Source organism: Hypomesus transpacificus, chromosome 12 (genome assembly GCF_021917145.1).
Source record: "Hypomesus transpacificus isolate Combined female chromosome 12, fHypTra1, whole genome shotgun sequence".
NCBI classification, from domain to species: domain Eukaryota; kingdom Metazoa; phylum Chordata; class Actinopteri; order Osmeriformes; family Osmeridae; genus Hypomesus; species Hypomesus transpacificus.
The window spans coordinates 2436276-2454056 of record NC_061071.1 but is presented as its reverse complement, the minus strand read 5'-3'; the positions used below and the strand labels follow the sequence as shown (position 1 = coordinate 2454056).

Below are 17781 nucleotides of genomic sequence, written 5' to 3'. Positions count from 1 at the left end.
AAATTACAGAGGCACAAGAAGAACTATGAACTAAGAACTAGGAAAATAACTAGTTTCCATCCCTATCAGCATTTCATGGCATTAAATCTCTCTTTGCCTTATTCCTAAAATAACAAACACTCGCCCATTGCTGTCCTCTTGATCTCTATGCCAAGCAGACTAGGGGAATTGTTTTACAATAAATTCCACCCCTACCTGGCTGTACACTGAGGAAATATGATTTATTACTGACTTGAAAAGTGGAGGAATGTGTTTCTGGTGTTTATCTGACAGTGTTTTTAATATCTGAAATGGAATGCAGATATACTCAGCTTGCAGAGAGACCGTTATCTCACTTTGTGTAGCTACAGTAAATTCAAACGCCATTACAGTACACATACAAATACCTGATTGGCTGGTATTTGTATGTTAGGACATGGTGTAACTAACTGAGATCATTATTATTCTGAAATGCCAAATATAAAGTGCATTGCGAAGCTTTGCGCTTTTAGTATAATGGCTAGGAAACGATACAACATTGTTCCAAATCCATTGTGTTGCATTCTACGTTTTACATCCAGTAGATGGCGCACATTATTGAACTGGTTTGGAACGTTTGTACAGTCATTCTCCTGCCTTAAATTCCTTTATTGTAACCAGCCATATTTTCTTAAGCGTGGCTAATATTGGCTTGAACATACAGTAAAACCCTTTTGGTCTCACAACTTTTATGAAACATACCTAAAAAATCATGGGTCTTACTACATGACACTATGCTGGTTTTTGTGAGTATGAATAATTTGAATTTGAATTGCAAAACTTATTTCTGTACCATAGTGTGGAGGGTAAACTGTTTGTAGTGCTAGTGGTTTGATGTTCAACTATGTTTCCATTCACTCACACACTGTACTGTAACTAAGCTTAGTAATCAGATTGGCTCAACAGAAGTTTAAATGCCTCTGCATGTGCGAATTCTCTCCCTCTCAGCCTGCTAAGATTCAAATGAACTCCTATGCAAAAACCATGGCTTGGGGGTAATTTCACCTTGGTTTCCATAAGGTCTGTCCTTATGGCCTATTCATGTCATCTTCTCCTGTTTAAGTAACCTGTGACTCAGACTGAAGACGATATGGTCATTCGCCAGGGGTAGTTCCCTAGATTCTGTAGTTGCACTGAACATGCAACCACAAAGTCCCGTTCTCTGAGCAACAGCGTAGCTTGTACAGTATCCCTTTTAGTGTGTGTGTGTAGGCATGTAGTCTCTCCTCAGTGGTGGCCCCAGCCTGGTCTAGGGGACTGTGTGGAGTTGACAAGAGGGACTGGTGTTGAAGCACTTGGCTGTCTGAGTAGGCAGGACCCCCCCCCCCCCCCCCCCTCCATCCCTAAACTGCGTTTGCACGCGAGGTGCTGTGGGGCCCCTGTCCCAACATTCTCAGGTGGTGACTTCAGGAGGATCTGTGTGCCGTGAGCTTGGAGTGGGCCAGGCCTGTCGGGCCTCTGGGACGGACCGTCCAGCCCAGACTGTTATTCTCTAATGTTATTGAAGAGGGCCCGGCCTCCTCTGCTCTTGGCCCGCTCCGTCGCCACTCATCTGTGGCTGATTAGGAGTCCGCTTCCCTGGTTCCCTCTGCGCTGACATGAGGTATGGGCCTGCAGAGGACCGGCTCCACACACACGCAGGGAGCGAGGCAGCTTCCCATGAACTCACTCATCCCCCCTGCGCTGGGATAGGAAAGACCTGGCCCCCACATCCACTTCTTCTAGAGGAGAACAGGATTAAGGAAGAGCAGTTGTGGCATTTAGATACGACAACATACACTGATACTGTTGTTGCTGGAACATTTTTGTTGGGATTGCAGCCTATGTCTTTGTTTTCTTCACACTGTTTGGGCTATCATCTTTGCCTTCCTTGATTTTCCGTACTGGTGTGTACAAACCCAAACTCGGTTTTAGATAAAGGAGCCAGTCAAGTCGTTATTGCATTAGCTGTTTTAGTACATCTGACAGAACGTTTGAGAAGCCACTGCCTCCATCCATGCGTTTCAGCAGATGTCATAAAAGCCACATGATTAAAGACGAGAATAAAAAAAATTAAGATGAGGTAACAGAGTAAATCATTCCCTCACAGCTTTTCACACCTTTCCATGTCCCGATTAATTTGTACAATCGGAGCTGTTGTTCATTACCTAAGGAAAACAGAGAGTTGAATGTGGGAAAGGATGTGTCACCTTTTCCTCTGCTGCTCTTCAAAGGCTGGTGTACAGTATATTTACATTTGACATTTTAGTCATGTAGCAGACGCTCTTATCCAGAGCAACTTACAGTAAGTACAGAGACATTCCTCCGAGGCAAGTAGGGTGAAATGCCTTGCCCAAGGACACAACTTCATTTTGCATGGCCAGGAATCAAACCAGCAACCTACTGATTACTAGACTGAATCCCTAACCGCTCAGCCACCTGACTCCCTACAGTGGAAGGAGGAAAGGCCAGACTGGTGTACAGTATGGGAGGAGGAGAGGCCAGGCTGGTGTACAGTATGGGAGGAGGAGAGGCCATGCTGGTGGACAGTATGGGAGGAGGAGAGGCCAGACTGGTGGACAGTATGGGAGGAGGAGAGGTCAGACTGGTGGACAGTATGGGAGGAGGAGAGGCCAGACTGGTGTACAGTATGGGAGGAGGAGAGGCCAGACTGGTGTACAGTATGGGAGGAGAAGAGGCCAGACTGGTGGACAGTATGGGAGGAGGAGAGGCCAGACTGGTGGACAGTATGGGAGGAGGAGAGGCCATGCTGGTGTACAGTATGGGAGGGGGAGAGGCCATGCTGGTGTACAGTATGGGAGGAGGAGAGGTCAGACTGGTGGACAGTATGGGAGGAGGAGAGGTCAGACTGGTGGACAGTATGGGAGGAGGAGAGGCCAGACTGGTGGACAGTATGGGAGGAGGAGAGGCCAGACTGGTGGACAGTATGGGAGGAGGAGAGGTCAGACTGGTGGACAGTATGGGAGGAGGAGAGGTCAGACTGGTGGACAGTATGGGAGGAGGAGAGGTCAGACTAGTGGACAGTATGGGAGGAGGAGAGGTCAGACTGGTGGACAGTATGGGAGGAGGAGAGGTCAGACTAGTGGACAGTATGGGAGGAGGAGAGGTCAGACTGGTGGACAGTATGGGAGGAGGAGAGGTCAGACTGGTGGACAGTATGGGAGGAGGAGAGGCCAGACTGGTGGACAGTATGGGAGGAGGAGAGGCCAGACTGGTGGACAGTATGGGAGGAGGAGAGGTCAGACTGGTGGACAGTATGGGAGGAGGAGAGGTCAGACTGGTGGACAGTATGGGAGGAGGAGAGGTCAGACTGGTGGACAGTATGGGAGGAGGAGAGGTCAGACTAGTGGACAGTATGGGAGGAGGAGAGGTCAGACTGGTGGACAGTATGGGAGGAGGAGAGGTCAAACTAGTGGACAGTATGGGAGGAGGAGAGGTCAGACTAGTGGACAGTATGGGAGGAGGAGAGGTCAGACTGGTGGACAGTATGGGAGGAGGAGAGGCCAGACACAATATTTATTTGGCAGTTGCAATTGATAATTATTAGCAATCAAGCAAAAAAGATAAAGTAACATTTTCTCAACAAAAAAAAAAACATTAAAACTAGTTGAAAGGGAGGAAGAACAGCTGATATTTATGGACTCAGCGAAGATTGTTTTAAGATAATGTAACAGGAGTAGAAAAAAGGTTTTGGCCCTCGACTGCACTATCCTTAATCTTATCTGAGCTTGTGTGATGTCTAAGGAATGCTGATCCCTGTATAAAAAGGATTGGGTTGTGCTGAAGTCATAGCTTGTGAGTTTTATGCCTTTCTAATGGGCTTCAGATTATCTTGGTTCACCAAGCCTCTGCAGGATGGATGGATGGGTGGATTCAAAGTCTGACTGTAGGCTGTCAGCCATTCAAGACTTGACCTAATATGTGCAATATCATAAAAACACCTATGGCACCATAGCCATGAAGAATAATGAAGTAATGTATTTATGTGTTACCTTGTGAAGTCCGAAATTGACTCTGAACCCTTGGGCTGCCCTTTAAGCTTTGTAATGTCAGTGACTGTCTAACATCGAGAATTACACTACAGTACATTACATTGAGCATTTGAACGCAGCAGCAGGGGCGGTTCTACACGAGGGCCTACGGGGGCCAGGGCCCCTGTAAAAATGTCCCTGGCCCCCCCTGTGGCCCCCCTGAGCTGACTGTAAAAAAAAAAAAAAAAGTTTTTCTTCTTCCAGTAGTCATCATGAAATGAGGAAGGGACATTGCAGCATTTTTTGCCCAGTTTTGCCCCAGTAAATACAAAAGTTAGAGAAGCATATCAAGGTATTAAGAGAGCTGAAGAGCTGGAAGAGGGAGAGCCAGAGCCGTTTGTATGATTTTAATGTAAAGCAAAATTTAAGTATTTAATGTCTATCATTTGTTTGTTTTTAATGTGCCCCCCTGATTAAAACTGGCCCCCCCTTGGCCCCCCCAGTAAAATTTGTCTAGAACCGCCACTGCGCAGCAGTGTACATCTTGATAATTTCAGGGTCATTTAAGTTTCAAATAGGAATGCAAAATGAGCAGTGTTCTTAGAAGTTTTTGTCCAGAAGGCTGACATTTGTCCAGACACAGCATCAAATGAATGGTCGTATCCAGAAGACTGACATTTAGTCCAGATATACAGCTCTGGAAAAAGTTAGACCACTGCACCTTTTTCTTTCCTTTCCAATAACTTTGAGAAGAAAAATTGTGAGTGAGGAACAGAATGGTATGACTTACAGTGGCCTCTTAAACTCCACCAATACCACCAATCTGCCACCTCCGCCGTGTATGCCCTCAATTCAAATGTTGCTGTAAATAATACCTCAGGCATCTTGCATCCAAGCGACACAGGAAACTATTGTACCGCAACACATCACTGGGATGATGATAATCTCCACACCTTCTTTTGTTTATTTTCTCTGGCCGTGCTTATGGTCATGCTTGAACCAAGTGTGTGGTGTTCCTGCTAACCTAACAGGCAAGGCAGGCAGTTTGCTGGCCTTGGTCATATTACAGTAAGGCTAACATTTGCCACTCCCTCCCCAAGCCAGAAAGTTTTACTGGCATTCGGTCAATGGTCTGAATGTCTGGGCTAACGACAACTCTCTGTAACTGTCTCTCTGGCCTTACCAACAGCAGTCTCTGTTTATCAATGCAACAAGGCACGTGCCTGTCAAATGACGTTGTGCCAAAATGACGTTGTGCCAAAATGACGTTGTGTCCTTGGGCAAGGCACTTCACCCTACTTGCCTCGGGGGGAATGTCCCTGTACTTACTGTAAGTCGCTCTGGATAAGAGTGTCTGCTAAAATGACTAAATGTAAATGTCTAAATGTTTCGTCCCATGTACAAGTAAGCTCATTGTGTTTGTGTATTTTGACCACTAGATGGTGCAGAAACAGTGCACCACATGTTTGGAGGAAACCATGTGGATGCTTACCTAAATTAAGGAACAATGAAGAAAATGTCAACTTTATCATAGCTGATATTGTACAACTGCCTACAGTTTTCGTAGTGGTATCTAGTAGGGGTAGCCTAGTGCTAATTCCATGATTATTTAAAAAAAAATGTTTTACTGTCTAGTGGTTAGCTGTGGAGTGTGTGGGATGTGCTTGCAGTACATTTTGTGTCCTTGTGTATTTGCAGTACATGCCTAGACATACAGGCGAAGGACTCAAGGATGACTTCATGGAGGTAGTGGTCCATGTCAGTAGAGTGCGTAGTGTTGGTAGAGTGGGTAGTGATGGTAGAGTGGGTAGTGTTGGTAGAGTGGGTAGTGTTGGTAGAGTGGGTAGTGTTGGTAGAGTGGGTAGTGTTGGTAGAGTGGTGGTAGAGTGGTGGTAGAGTGGGTAGTGTTGGTAGAGTGGGTAGTGTTGGTAGAGTGGTGGTAGAGTGGTGGTAGTGTTGGTAGGGTGGGTAGTGTTGGTAGAGTGGGTAGTGTTGGTAGAGTGGGTAGTGTTGGTAGAGTGGTGGTAGTGTTGGTAGGGTGGGTAGTGTTGGTAGAGTGGGTAGTGTTGGTAGAGTGGGTAGTGTTGGTAGAGTGGTGGTAGAGTGGGTAGTGTTGGTAGAGTGGGTAGTGTTGGTAGAGTGTTGGTAGAGTGGTGGTAGTGTTGGTAGGGTGGGTAGTGTTGGTAGAGTGGGTAGTGTTGGTAGAGTGGTGGTAGAGTGGTGGTAGTGTTGGTAGGGTGGGTAGTGTTGGTAGAGTGGGTAGTGTTGGTAGAGTGTTGGTAGAGTGGTGGTAGTGTTGGTAGGGTGGGTAGTGTTGGTAGAGTGGGTAGTGTTGGTAGAGTGGGTAGTGTTGGTAGAGTGGTGGTAGAGTGGGTAGTGTTGGTAGAGTGGGTAGTGTTGGTAGAGTGGTGGTAGAGTGGGTAGTGTTGGTAGAGTGGGTAGTGTTGGTAGAGTGGTGGTAGAGTGGTGGTAGTGTTGGTAGGGTGGGTAGTGTTGGTAGAGTGGGTAGTGTTGGTAGAGTGGTGGTAGAGTGGTGGTAGTGTTGGTAGGGTGAGTAGTGTTGGTAGAGTGGGTAGTGTTGGTAGAGTGGTGGTAGAGTGGGTAGTGTTGGTAGAGTGGGTAGTGTTGGTAGAGTGGGTAGTGTTGGTAGAGTGGTGGTAGAGTGGGTAGTGTTGGTAGAGTGGGTAGTGTTGGCAAACGGCCTGCAGCATGGGCTGGATCCCAGTTGTGCTGATACTGATTATAACAGCCCTCCCTCATGTCATAGCCCTTGATATTAATCATTTGTGTAATGTGAAGGCTCTCCCCCTGGGGAAACACACACACAACCTTTTAATAGTTTTCATTCCCCCTTCAAAAAAGATCACTTGTGAAACACACAAACAAACAAAAATAGTGGGAAACCTGGAAATTGACTGGGGATTATTATTGTAAAGCGGTCCATTTATGCCTCTGTCTCAAACCATTGCTGCACACCACCAGGGCTGCTTGGAGAATTCCATTGCAAGAAAAATGTCATTGTATTGATGAAAGTAATTTCAAGGTGAATTAATTGCTTTCCTTGTTCTGACATTTTTCAATTAGTCTCTCCTATGCCACGGATGCACTCAGAAATTAAATGAGGGGTTTATTGCATTGAAATGTGTGTTCTGACACCAAAGAGCAATAAAGGCAATTAAAGAATAGAACCAATTAAAGTGTCTTTTAGACCATCACTGTAGCAATATGATATTTCCTGCTATGACTTACAATGGTAATTCTTTACAATGGAATAAGATGATTGTAAGAGGCAGATTGCCAAGAAATTGGATCTTGATCATTGAATTACGTTGGGTTAGTTAACTGTATTTAAGGGTTTTGCAACTTGTTTTGACAGAGGCAAACACACACACACACACCCATACACATGAACACAAAATCGCTTTCAAAAGAAACACAACGACCACTCTAATGAGTGTGGTGTTGGGTGCAGTCACAGCTCTCGCAATCTCTCTCATAATTAAACCCACTGTCATTGGCTGAATGTTGTGCTATATACTCTGGGAAATTGATCAAGCTGGGAAAAGTGATGCTATAAACCCTCAATGTGTCAGAGATATTTGTCTTGTAGCTGACAAACATTTAAGACTAACGTTCAGAAATCTCTGAATGTGGTCACTGCTTTTGGCTGTATCACCCCAACATTTGTCATTCTTTTCCAACTTGTATTTATTCTGGAACATTCTTTGTGGAGATCATTGTTTTATAAATATTTTTGTTCTTATTTGTATTTGGTTCGGAACCCTTTTAGCACCTTCATGCTGACATACTGTAGATTCATTTTTGGTTATTAAACTTTCATTAAATGTATTACATTGTGATTGTACAGTACATATCTGCTTTGCAGTCTAATTCTCCATCACAGCCTGACAGTATTAATGTCTTACTGTTTGTAACAGTTTGGGACCCATTTTGCTGCATCCTATAGCTAGGACACTGTCTCCGAGTCTGTCCCCTGATGATGCAGCTATTCTGAGCTCTCCTCTGAAACCTCTCTGTTGTTGTTGTTGTTGACAATAAAGGTCTCCCCATAACCAGCAAGAATATGTACAAAAAATAATTAGACATTGTTTTCATGTTTTCCTCAAACAAAATGAGGTCATTCCGTACGTTAATAGTGAGGTTGCAGGGGCACGGGTATTTGTAATTAAAGAAACACAATTAATGAATGATCCTATGGTTTGCAGTAAACTAGTTAAAGTCCAATGACAGGATCTCAAAATACAGTGCTATAGTTCTTTATTCAGATATTTTTCTTTGGGCATTTGAAAGAAATGCTCTTTAGTTCTAGAGAGAAAGTTCTAATCATAGAATACAGTTTAATACAGTTCTAAGTATGAAAATATGAAAAGGGTAAATTGCTAGGTTAGGATTGCATATATTTAGTTAGGTTGAAAACAAATATTGTGACCCTGTTAGGTGTACCATCTCATGTTTTTACTGACTTGAAATCTTCCCTTCTGACAGTCTATGAACATTGTCTGCCTCCATTATCTCAATATCTGGCAGGCTCTACTAAATCAGTCATCTGGTTCCTTGAGAATTGTCACATTTAGTTCAATCTGTCTTTGTATACCAAATGTCTTTTAAAAGAGCTTTTACATAGCCAAACAAAATAATCTTACAAACATTTTTCTGAAGAAACACAAAACTCACTGAAGTTTCACAGATGTTTTAAGTGCTGTCAATATTGAAAACATACAGTATCTGGCAGATATGCTTGATTAATGTCATGATGTACAACCGTGTGAACTATCATGACAATTGATTCACTGTTTGCATCAAAGAGCAGAGAATGACCTTTCTAAAATGTCATACATTGTCAACTGGCCAATAAACAAAGTCAAAGTCCAATATCCAACACCCCCCTCCCTTCCCCAAAATAACGTTTGATGGATGGTTCACAGATCTCCAGCAAACACATTTTACCTCAGTTTTTTATGCAGCTATTTCACAAATGTCACACAAATGTGGGGTCTGAGACCAATATCACACTGAGTTTTCAGTTTCTTTTACTGTTCACCCACAGCTTCCAGTAGGTCTGTGTCCTTTTGAAGTTCTATGTCAGTGTTCTCAATGGACTCATACTCATCTTCCTCGTTGGTGAGGTATGATCCCTTGTGCTTGAACATGTACTGTAGCCCCAAAACGGTTATACACAGCAACAACACTGCAACTGCAGCAATTACCCCTGGAAAGGGACGTATGTAGGCATCAGAAAAGGTGCAGTAAAACAAATTCTAAAAGCAAAAAGGAAGTTTAGAGCCTATTATTATTATTATTACATACAGGTGGGTAATAGGTCATATCATTGACATCAGCAATAAGCTGTATCACAAAGTCTGTTTTCTTACCTCCAAGAACATAAAATGACGATTCATCCACAGAGGCACCTACAACAATCCAGAACACACATGGCAGAACCAGATATTTAAAAAACAATACAGTACAGATCCAGGCCTTGTCACCTGTCGAGTGGGGGGGGGAACTAAATAAAGAGAGACTGAGTAGGTGATCAGTATAAATGATTGCAGAGGAACAGCTGTTCACCTTGGCTGTGGGACTTTGTCATAATCAGCTGAATGTGTGTCATTGTAGTCTCTCCTACTCAGACGTGATACTTCCACCACCCTCCCAGGTGCTAGGAGGAGCAAATAGATCTGGGTCTAGTTTGAAAACATTTGCATCATGAATGCTTTAATCATCTTTCACTTTGTGGTATTTACCTATTGTCAAAGAAACAACAAACACAAACTAACAGCAGCATTCTTACAGGCAAATCATGCAAAAGGTTTCAAGGGATTTGTATATTGTTTCAAATAAACTGTTTTTTGGGGCGCGTTGCAGAAAGTGGATTTGACAGATTTTTGCGGCTGAAGCTAATTCGAGTCCTTAGGTCATGAAAGTGTGTTTGCCTGTGAGCCTCAGACGGGGAATGGTGGATGGAACGCCAGCAAAACCCCTGTTGGTGCTTCCGGTCTAATAGGGAGGTTTTCTCTACGAGGAAGAGACGCAGGAGGTGACGCGCCTTGAGAGGTGTTTGATTGATTGGAAAGTGCGAGGCAGTGGCCTCGACGTCCTTTGTCAGAGGGTTAGTGGGGGGTGTGACTAAGAGTGAAGAGTGTTTTACAAATGAGCTCCCTCATTATCGCACAACCACTCTTCCCACCCTGCCAAATTTCACATCCTCGTTCTTATTTTGATATCACACTTTACCTTGAGTGTCACCTACCTTTGTCTCTTGCTGTATGCAGGTTATGCAGTTTAAGACGTGTTATTGGAGCTTGGCTTTTAATGGGTTATCCAAGCATGTCATTTTATGGCATTTGGTTCTGGATCTCTTTTATCCTTGTTTATCTCCCATTAGCTTTGTTGTAGAATATACAGTATCATTGCTTGTAATAAACTTACCCATGATGGTGACGGCGGTTGTTTCACTTGTATGTCTGCCGGTGAATCCCCCTAAATAGCAATTAATTATAAAGACAACACGTTCCCATGAATAGGTTTGGATTCTGTACTGAAAAAATACTGAAAGACTGAAAACAAAAGTAAAAGAACAGACAATACTTTTTATTTATTAAACTTACGTAGAGGTGCTTCAGTTGTTTCAAGGATTAAAGGGATTCCTGCTTTAAAGAAAAAATTCAAATGACCACAGTCGTAAAGAGACACAAACACAAGCTAAACAGTTTTCTTTCATCAACAAATACAAATGTCATTTGAACTTCAAATTCCTGCCTGATTATTACTGTATTGCCACGAAGCTAACATGAACTCCAGTGACAAAAAGGGAACAGTGTTTCTGCTCCTTCTCTAGGCCAAACATCTGCTCCCCATCACAGAGCTCCACCTAATCCTTAGGACCGCACCTCAGGATGACTGTGTGGTCACATGGTGCTGGACAGGATGGTAAATGGAACAACTCCAGAACAAACCCAACTGGCTCAAGCTGACAAACATCCGAGTACACAAACAAGGACTGGATACACCCGAGAGAAGCTTTACAAATTGGTTGCCAAAGGAGAGTGCATCACATTTCCCTTGTCATCCAGTAACTGGCGGCTGTTCATGGGCATTGAAAATAGAACTGAATCAAAAACCATATCCAATTTTTGCTCTGAAAGGGTCTAAAAGTTCGGAGACGTTTTTCTAAATGACTGACAATTGCATTTTCAAAGCACAAAGAAAGTTGGGCTTTTAGTGAAATGCATTTGGCAGCCCTCTACTAAAACAGGAGTCACAAAACCGAGAAATAATAGAGATAAATAGCTTCACTTGATCCTTTTGTGTTATAGACAATATGTTGCAAAATGTAATCTGCATACAATAGTTGTAAATGTACTTGGTGAAAAGAATCACTGGAGCAGAACAAGTGAGAGGTGGGCTATACTATGATTCAGTCGTAGGAGCAGCTGGGGTCTGTAGAATCATATAAAGCTTCTCTCTTTAGGGAATGACGTAAAGTGGGTCTGGAAGTCGGACATCTTGCTGATGCAAACATATTCTCAGTCAATGAAATGAAGACACTGTGGTCTTGCTAGTAGGGCTTGTCTGTTTTCAGAACCTTCCAGATGAATTTTCTCCTAGCTGTGCCATGCTACTGTTTACTTTTTTCTAAACCAAGAGTCTAATTAACGGTTAATTCCCAAATTTTATTTTGAGGTAGTGGTCCAAAGATAATGAATGGAAATATTTTGGGGCTTGTGAGGAGTTCTAAACAGTGGATATACTGATTGTATGAGTCACTGTATGTGTGACTGTTTTTATACTTATCACTTCAAAAGAGTATCCAAATGCAACACTTATTTTGTGAACACAGGAAGCTGGGCGCTCTTCGAAGTGAGCTTTCACAAACTGAAAGGGGTGAGAAGTTCCTTTCCTGTGTACCTTATCTGGTTCCTAAAACTAAAAATAGATTCACTGGTGTTGACTTATAACCTCAGGACTGTAGGCGTTGGTATTGAGGTGCACAATAGCCGGAAGACCACTAATTATGCAAATAAGTAGTTAATTACCCAGAAACAGAGAACTGCAGGACTGACCTCTTCATAACTCATAACAATTATCTTCAGTCTCTTTAATGATGTCACCGTTAACATTTATACTGTTACTTTGAATAAAATAATCGTTTAAAAGGAAGGGATCTATCTTACAGTACAGTATACCAGAACAAGTAACAACTGGCCTCTGACAAGTTTTTGTTGAAAAGGTAAGTCTTTTTTGTTTGTTTCTGTGGTTTCAAAATCGAACGTGCTGAACTTGTTCACACACACCCAGTCCATTAAATGTGCTGTTACATGCATCACACCAGTTATTGGAGATGAGTTCACATGCTGCTGAACTCAACCCTTCCTTCCTCCCCTTTTCCCAGCCTTTCTTTCTCCCACCCTTATGATTTCATTCCTGGCTTCAAAATGTTCATTCTTTTCTCCAGCCCTGCCTAGGCCTGATGCAACATGGTTTTAAAACACATGTGTCAAAAGGAGTCTAGGCTAGGGCATGCTTTCTTGTTCTGCATAATAATGTTCTAGTTTGATTGTTATCTCTTTGAGTATTCAAATGTTGATTATTGATGTATTAAACAGGGGCAAATGATGTGGCTGCAAAGTTATGTGGAAAGGCATGCTTAGATACTATACATGGTGTTCATAGAGCTATACATCTCTGAAAGACCATTTGTTCAGCAGAGTCACAAGTTTCATGTATCTCCACATTGCCCTCTGAAACTATCCCCAATCTGCTCCGAGGCAATGAGATGACCTTGAGTCTGACTGGCCTACCAGCGAAGAATGGCCTGCACGCCATGCCTGACAGGTAGTGATAGTGAGAGAATGTGAGAGAGGCAGGCTAGAAAACACACTCTAATTAGTAGCAGGCGATACAGCCTTTACTTGACTTCTCAAACTTGAACACAAGTATGGAGTGCCGGTTGACACAGTGATAAGGAGAGCAAAGGGATCGCACTGAATCTGCCTCATTAAAGAGACAAAATGAGACCGAATAAGCCATGAGTGTACAAACAGTGTTTTCAGAGCGCCACGTACAGGGAGCCGAACACCGTTCCTACCTTGATCTCCTGTCCTACATCTCGACTGTCCCACCTCAATGAACTTCCCCTCACAGGGGGACAAAAGCATATACGGCTGTTCGACAGCCTTGCAGGCGTGCATTTTAGAATGCTCACTGTGTTCCTTGCAGGCTCCTTCTGACTACTCTGACAGCCCAGCCATGGAAGGGGCTGTCCCTTTGGTATTCAGCTAAGACGCTCAGAGTCAGACGGCTTCACTTTGAGCCTGTCACACCAACCTGTCAACAGCTGGAGGATTCTGCTCTGCACCAGGCTGGCATGGGCATCTGCTCGTCACGGAGAAGAAGAAGGAAGAGTTTGTGCTTCGTAGTGTGGCCTCTCTGACTAGAGACACGGCGTGTAGTGTGACACTGTCGGCTGCTCTCCATCAAACGCATTTTTGTCTAGACACGCGCACCGTATGTGAGCACGGTAGGGTGCCATCCAGGGAAAGTGACAACATCCTGGAGACAGCTGTCCTTTTATGACATAGTTGGGTTTTAACACAGATCAGGCTTAAGCGCCTAATCTCCATTTTCAACCCCTCAGCAACTGCTGAAGGTTTGGTGAACACTGGATAAGGACCAAAAACAGAACAAGGAACAATAGATTTCTTCTTGTCTTCTCCTCATATACAACATTAAATTATGCAATAGTTTAACCAAATGGGCAATGCTGATTATGCTTCTGTTGTCAATGACAAATATAAACAGTTTGTTGGGCCACCACGAGGTAGCATGACTGTGTAGAAAACACCCCTTTTCTGTAGTAAACTTTTTATTTTCTTGTGCAAAATTAGCCTATTATCGGATAGGGTGTCTTTTGCTGTCACCCAACTGTGTGCTGTTAAAATTGCAATTGTACTGTGGAAAGGTGGGGGAGGGTGACTCTGAAGGGCTGGGAGTGTGTGTGTTGTCCCTTATCAGTGGAGCAGCTCCCATGGTGCTCGCCTTTCCCAGGTTCCTCTCTGAGCCCTGAGTGTGTATGATAAACAGACACTCCCTTTAATCTGTCGCTCTGCAGAGTGATACACACCTCAACTGTGCCACACGTGCAGAGACGCTGAGCCAAAGCATGATCGCGAGCACAAGCAAACGTTGACGCACATTCACACGCACGATCTCGATCGGTCAGTCTGTCTGTCTGTTTCTCTCTCAAGCCTTCTCCCTCCATCGCTCTCTCTCTCTTTCTCTATCTCTCTCTCTCTCTCTCTTTATGTCTCTCTCTAGCAAATAGATCCATTTCCCCGTGGAGGAACTCAAGCTAAGGAGTTATTTCCTGTCGGTTTGGAGAAAGCCCTCATCTTCTGCGCTGCTGTTTCCATCTACACCATTTACCTCACACAGTCTCTGATGATTGCTGTCTTCTAAGCTGACAGAAAGCCATTTTGAAAATCTTTGAATGGGGTTCCAGAAAGTGAGAAAAAGATGCCACACTGATGAGCAGGAAATTTGACAGCCAACACATTGAAGAGTTACGTAATTGGCCATACCTGAACAATATACAAAGCCAAGTGAGAGTGCCCAGCTGTATAAGGTTCAAATATCTATCATTAAGGTGTGTGTTATAGTGTATGAGTGTCAGAACAAGGGTGTACAGTAGAAGAGGGTCACAAACATGAACGCATTTTACACCGATCTCTTAGCCTCTGCATTTCTAGTTCTTGAGAGTGTACAATGTTCTTCCATCAAAAACAGTAGGGCATAATCTACGTCAAAGAATGTGACATTCTCACCAGTCTGGAGGAGTTGTGTGATGGCCTGAACAGGTGCCATGGTAGGTTCTATTCCAGCTACTCCTGCTGTGGTTGTCATGACACTTGATGTACTGTATGTGTATTTTGGACCTTCAGTTGTCATGGTGAATCACTAATTCTGGATGCAGCCGACAACTATTGGGGTTTATCAAAACACACGTTTGAATGAGCCACAGTTGAGAGAGATTCAGAGAATAAAATATAAAAGGCTGGTTGATGTTATGACATAAGATACATTACTCATTTAGTTCAAGTGAAGGATAGTTGAGAATTCAAAACTGCTCTCAAAACTTCTTTGACAGTAGTGATATTTTACCAACTAAAAGGGATTTCATAGATCTAACAAAGCTGTTTCAAAAATTGTCAGGTCTTTAAAAAACGACTTGATTAGTGACATAATTTATTCATGGAGAACACATCAATTTGAACTGAATTTGTGTCACTGAGTATAATTAAACGTTTCCCATGTTTAGTGTCATTAATCAAGCTGTAGTTCATATTGTTGCAAATTCATATCTATTTTAAGAAAGAATAATTACCATCTATGTCGCTAAAAAAACCTCTAAAAGCATTCAAGCAATCAAAAAATCATGAAGAACTTACCAACGAATGCTGAGAAGCAACAAGTATTTCTCGACTGGTGTACAAGACTGTCTAAAGTTTCCACCCCTTCTCTCTCCCTCTGCCTCAGCTGAATGGGCGTGGAGCACATCTGTTGCCCTGTGAAGTGATCTGCGAATTCCCTGGGTAGATATTCGAGTGTGTTGCCAAGAGTTAAGCATGCCCCTTTAACTTCTTAAAATGCAAATAGACCACAGATGCTGGGAGAGGAAGTCTCACAGGAATCTACATTTGAAGTATGTAGTCATAAAAATATAATGAAATGAATTCAAATGTTTTATAACCCTGAACTTTAAGCAACATGTATAACGCTACTTAAACAACATTTATTTGTATGTCAACTGAAAAAAGTGCCCAAAAAAATAAAAAAGACGACCAACACAAAATAAACAAACAAAATAATAACGCTTTCTTACAGTCAGCAGAGGTACCTATTATATATTACTGCACACCACATACAGGGATATGTGCTCTTAGCTCATTTCTAGTTGTGAGGAAATTGATGAAGGCTAACTGAGAGAACAGGCAGAAAGATCTTACCTCCATGGCTCGATAAAGCCCCCATCTGTTCCAGCCACACTTGGGGATATTGACAATGTATGCTTCTGTGCAGCTACCACCTGCAGTATCTGCTATGGACTGATCTGTACAAGCTTTGAGAGATCCAGCTTTCTGGGCCAGATTTTCTTTGATTGTCTTCCTGTTCTCGCCTACATGGGTGACCATGTGTCAGAGGGAGCCTGATGGGAAGCTGGACACCAACTGCACTGGAGTTAAAAGCTATGATGTTCAGTCAGTGCCCCCTGGAGAGCGAGGGATTTTTTACTCATGTTTTTTACAGTCAGTGCCATGACCGATGATAAATAAGGCCAACGTTGGTAACCAAAAATAATTTCTGACACTGAACAGTGTTGACGGTTATGTGCTGTAAATGTGGCAGTGAAGGTTTGTCTCGTTGAACCGAGTAGACCCTGGAGGGATGGACGCAGTTGGTGTGGAGCAGAAAAATGGCTGTGCTGTGGAGTTCTGACGGCCACAGCACCCTGACCTGTTTCCCGGCCTGCGTCTAATGAGACCACCACCACCAGCAGCAGCCTCCAGTGGTCACAGGTGCAGAGGGTAAACTCCACCTCTGAGGAGATGGATCTGAACTGCACCACGGGAGAGAGGACAGGTGAAGGGGTCAGCAGCTACAATGAAGCAATGGCTGTAAAGTGAGTTTATTTAAAAAAAAACTCTCTCTTTCTCCGGAGAGAAACTGTGGTAGCCATCTGTGAGGTTCTCTACCACCATGCAAACATAGGGCCTGCTGTTTTCAATTGTCTAACATGTTTTATTGCACATAACACGTGTACCAATCAAGTTATTTTGTTTGACTGCTTCTAAATGGGAATGAGATGTTTGGATGTGAATTTGCAAAATGTGTTTGAACAATGGGGTGCTCAGGATATTCATGTTTAAGTATTGTGTAGGTTACAATAACACTGTTTATGTAATGATGAAGATAATTTCCTGAACCATTTCCCAAAATGGTTGGTTTCTTCATTGTTCATGCTCAAACTGGCTGTGGTTGCTTTGCAAGGGTATGTGGCTCAAGGCTCAAAAATAAAAGATTTGACAAGCAATTGTTCATTGCTGAGGAGAAGGAGAGAAATACAGCAAGACAACATTCCTCTTTTCTCTAGTATCAATTCCACCCTACAGTTTTCCACTCTTAAGAACATTATGTGATTAATAGCACTGTGCAATATATCAAAACAAGTATGTTGACTTCAAATTATAGCTCCATGACATTGACATGCCCAAGTACCTCCTTATTTTCTCATCTCCACCAGCGTGGTGAAATTGTGCTATATCAGATGGTCTCAATAAAGCTTGACACTCTTCTGTAACTCAGTAAATACTCATGGGTAGAAGTAGTTAAGGATTGATGCAGGATATTTGTTGATATCCCCAAAGTACCACATATTTCTTTTGGCTGGTTCAAATGACAGCCAGTAATTGTACTCGCTGGGAGTGATCCTACACTTTCTCTCAATCTCAATCTTTTCAGACATCGATAATTGTTTTACCTATCTCCATCTATCTATCTAATGTACAGTACCTACTCCATGGGTATTTTTACTCCACTAGTGTCTACTGAAGTTCAATATGATCTATATTCCAAACACATTTGAGGTTTGGCTAAACATGTATTTAACATTTATTTTCTGGATGTAGATTACTTGGGGACAAGTGCCACCAGAATTGAGAACCTCTGCCCTAATCACTGATAGATATGTTGAAGTATAGGGACTTAAGATAAA

The 17781-nt window shown here is 42.9% G+C and overlaps 1 protein-coding gene across 5 annotated transcripts; it reads right to left on the bottom strand.

The window, feature by feature from the left end:
- Positions 1–8250: 8250 nt before the first annotated feature.
- On the bottom strand, positions 8251–15596 carry LOC124474780 (glycophorin-C-like). Of its 5 annotated transcripts, none has more exons than XR_006956860.1 (7): positions 15458–15595; positions 14834–14989; positions 10619–10660; positions 10440–10490; positions 9579–9694; positions 9383–9421; positions 8251–9219 (listed from the first exon to the last, which is right to left on the bottom strand). XR_006956860.1 is itself a non-coding variant. In XM_047031200.1 (6 exons), exons 2-6 carry the CDS (start codon positions 14955–14957, stop codon positions 9041–9043), a joined length of 435 nt encoding a protein of 144 aa, XP_046887156.1. In that variant the 5' UTR covers positions 14958–14989; positions 15458–15596; the 3' UTR covers positions 8251–9040. The 5 variants fall into 5 exon arrangements, 3 of the variants coding, with proteins under 3 accessions (XP_046887156.1, XP_046887157.1, XP_046887155.1); XR_006956861.1 differs by having other exon boundaries at positions 9579–9669; XM_047031200.1 differs by lacking the exon at positions 9579–9694 and having other exon boundaries at positions 15458–15596.
- Positions 15597–17781: the final 2185 nt, after the last annotated feature.

What these genes read in the sequence shown, in the direction of transcription:
- LOC124474780 (XM_047031200.1), bottom strand. Translation starts at nt 14,957, where the DNA reads ATGACAACTGAAGGTCCAAAATACACATACAGTACATCAAGTGTCATG. An exon ending in AACCGCCGTCACCATCATGG is followed by an intron (nt 9,422 to 10,439) that starts GTAAGTTTATTA and finishes GGATTGTTGTAG; the next exon opens with GTGCCTCTGTGGATGAATCG. An exon ending in GTCATTTTATGTTCTTGGAG is followed by an intron (nt 9,220 to 9,382) that starts GTAAGAAAACAG and finishes GTCCCTTTCCAG; the next exon opens with GGGTAATTGCTGCAGTTGCA.